This window comes from Fimicolochytrium jonesii, assembly GCF_025526975.1.
Source record: "Fimicolochytrium jonesii strain JEL569 chromosome Unknown EV422scaffold_57, whole genome shotgun sequence".
Lineage (NCBI taxonomy): Eukaryota > Fungi > Chytridiomycota > Chytridiomycetes > Spizellomycetales > Powellomycetaceae > Fimicolochytrium > Fimicolochytrium jonesii.
Genome location: NW_026515724.1, coordinates 1 through 1,426, shown reverse-complemented (window position 1 = coordinate 1,426; position 1,426 = coordinate 1). Strand labels below are relative to the sequence as shown.

Genomic DNA, 1,426 nt, shown 5'->3' with positions numbered 1-1,426 from the left:
TCCCTGTAGCGTGTTTGCAGTGAACACTGCTTGCACGTCACGGGTCGGAGAGAGAGCACCGCCGTGTATTTGTAAGAGGAACGCCCATCGCCTATCAGTTGTCTAGATAATAGGAAGGTAAAATGATTTGCCCGCTCTGAACACATGGTGCGTCCAAAATTGATTCTTTTTTTGGTTTCGGATATCAGTGACGAGGGCTATCTTACGAATGACGGCCGACGCCACAGCTTTTCGAAAGGCCACTTCATGGAAGATTGAATGGATCGGAAAACAACGTTGACAAAACCGGCACACAGGATCATGTGTTACGCCATCTGACGGACGAAATGTTCCCGATCTTATCCTTCACGGCAAAGAAGGGCCGGTTGTGTCCGCCGTCACCAGGGAACAGCTGTGCAAACTTCTCAGGTGGAAGGCCGGGATTTACAAGATTCTTGTGCCTGACCATGTGCGGAAACTCTACTTTGACGTGGACAAGGCCGAGACCCCGCTAAGCGAAATCAAGAGGGTCATACTCGGGGAGTTTCAAAATGCCCGACTCCAGATATCGGGCAGAGAAGGGTCCTGGCACATCATCCTTTCAAATTACTACGCGCAAAACCTGGAGGCTATGGGACCCGTTGTGCGTTTCGTCCATCAATACAAAGAGCTAGGATTTGACACCCATGTCTACACGAAAAATCGAAACTTCAAGTGCATCAACCAGGCGAAGCCCAATCAACCCAGGCAAGCTTACATCGAGGGAGACGCGGAATGGTCAAAGCATCTAGTAATGCACGATTTTGACGACCATGCTGTTGATATTGCGACGCTCTCTTTTCCCATGCTTCCAGAACTCGCCACGAAACGGCGAGACGGCTCCCCTGCCACCAAGTTAAGCATCCTGGCTTTGCCAAAGAAAACGCTCAAGTCCCCACCGATTTCGGTTGGCTCACCGCAGAACCTCTCGGCAAACTTGCCATCTTGCCCTGCGCCAAGCGGGCGGAAGACGGCTTTCTCTCGGCACGACATTCTGGCGTGTCATGCTCTGGTGTTGGGACGTTGGAATTGACTATGAATGTTATGATCTCGACGACGGGGGCGGAAGCGAAGTAGAGAAGACAGGGCGAGTGTGATAGGCGACAAGAGATTGTATTGGCGAAAACAAAACCAGGGACAGAAACAGGAGATGAGAAGAACTGGTGTGATCTGCTGGGAGGAAGGGAATGGACGAAGAGAGGCCAGCTATTTATAGATAGGCAACCCAGCAGATCAGAGAACAACAACAACAAGAGGGGACTGGGGGGCGCCAGCTATGCTCCTAGAGCGTGCGTGGCGAGCGTAGAGCATTGCTACAGCTGCTGGCTATGGGGAAGCAGTGGGGGTGTGGAGAAGCCAAGGGGGGATTGGCGAAATGAAAGGAAAGAGGAGGACAATATGCAAGAGG

General features: G+C 51.8%; 1 protein-coding gene across 1 annotated transcript; it reads left to right on the top strand.

Annotated features, from left to right (window-relative positions):
• Window positions 1-296: 296 nt before the first annotated feature.
• On the top strand, window positions 297-878 carry EV422DRAFT_510535 (uncharacterized protein; the record flags this gene model as incomplete). Its single annotated transcript, XM_053068941.1, has 2 exons — window positions 297-769; window positions 834-878. Coding segments are annotated over 2 exons (518 nt in total), but the record flags the coding sequence as incomplete, so codon positions are not given.
• Window positions 879-1,426: the final 548 nt, after the last annotated feature.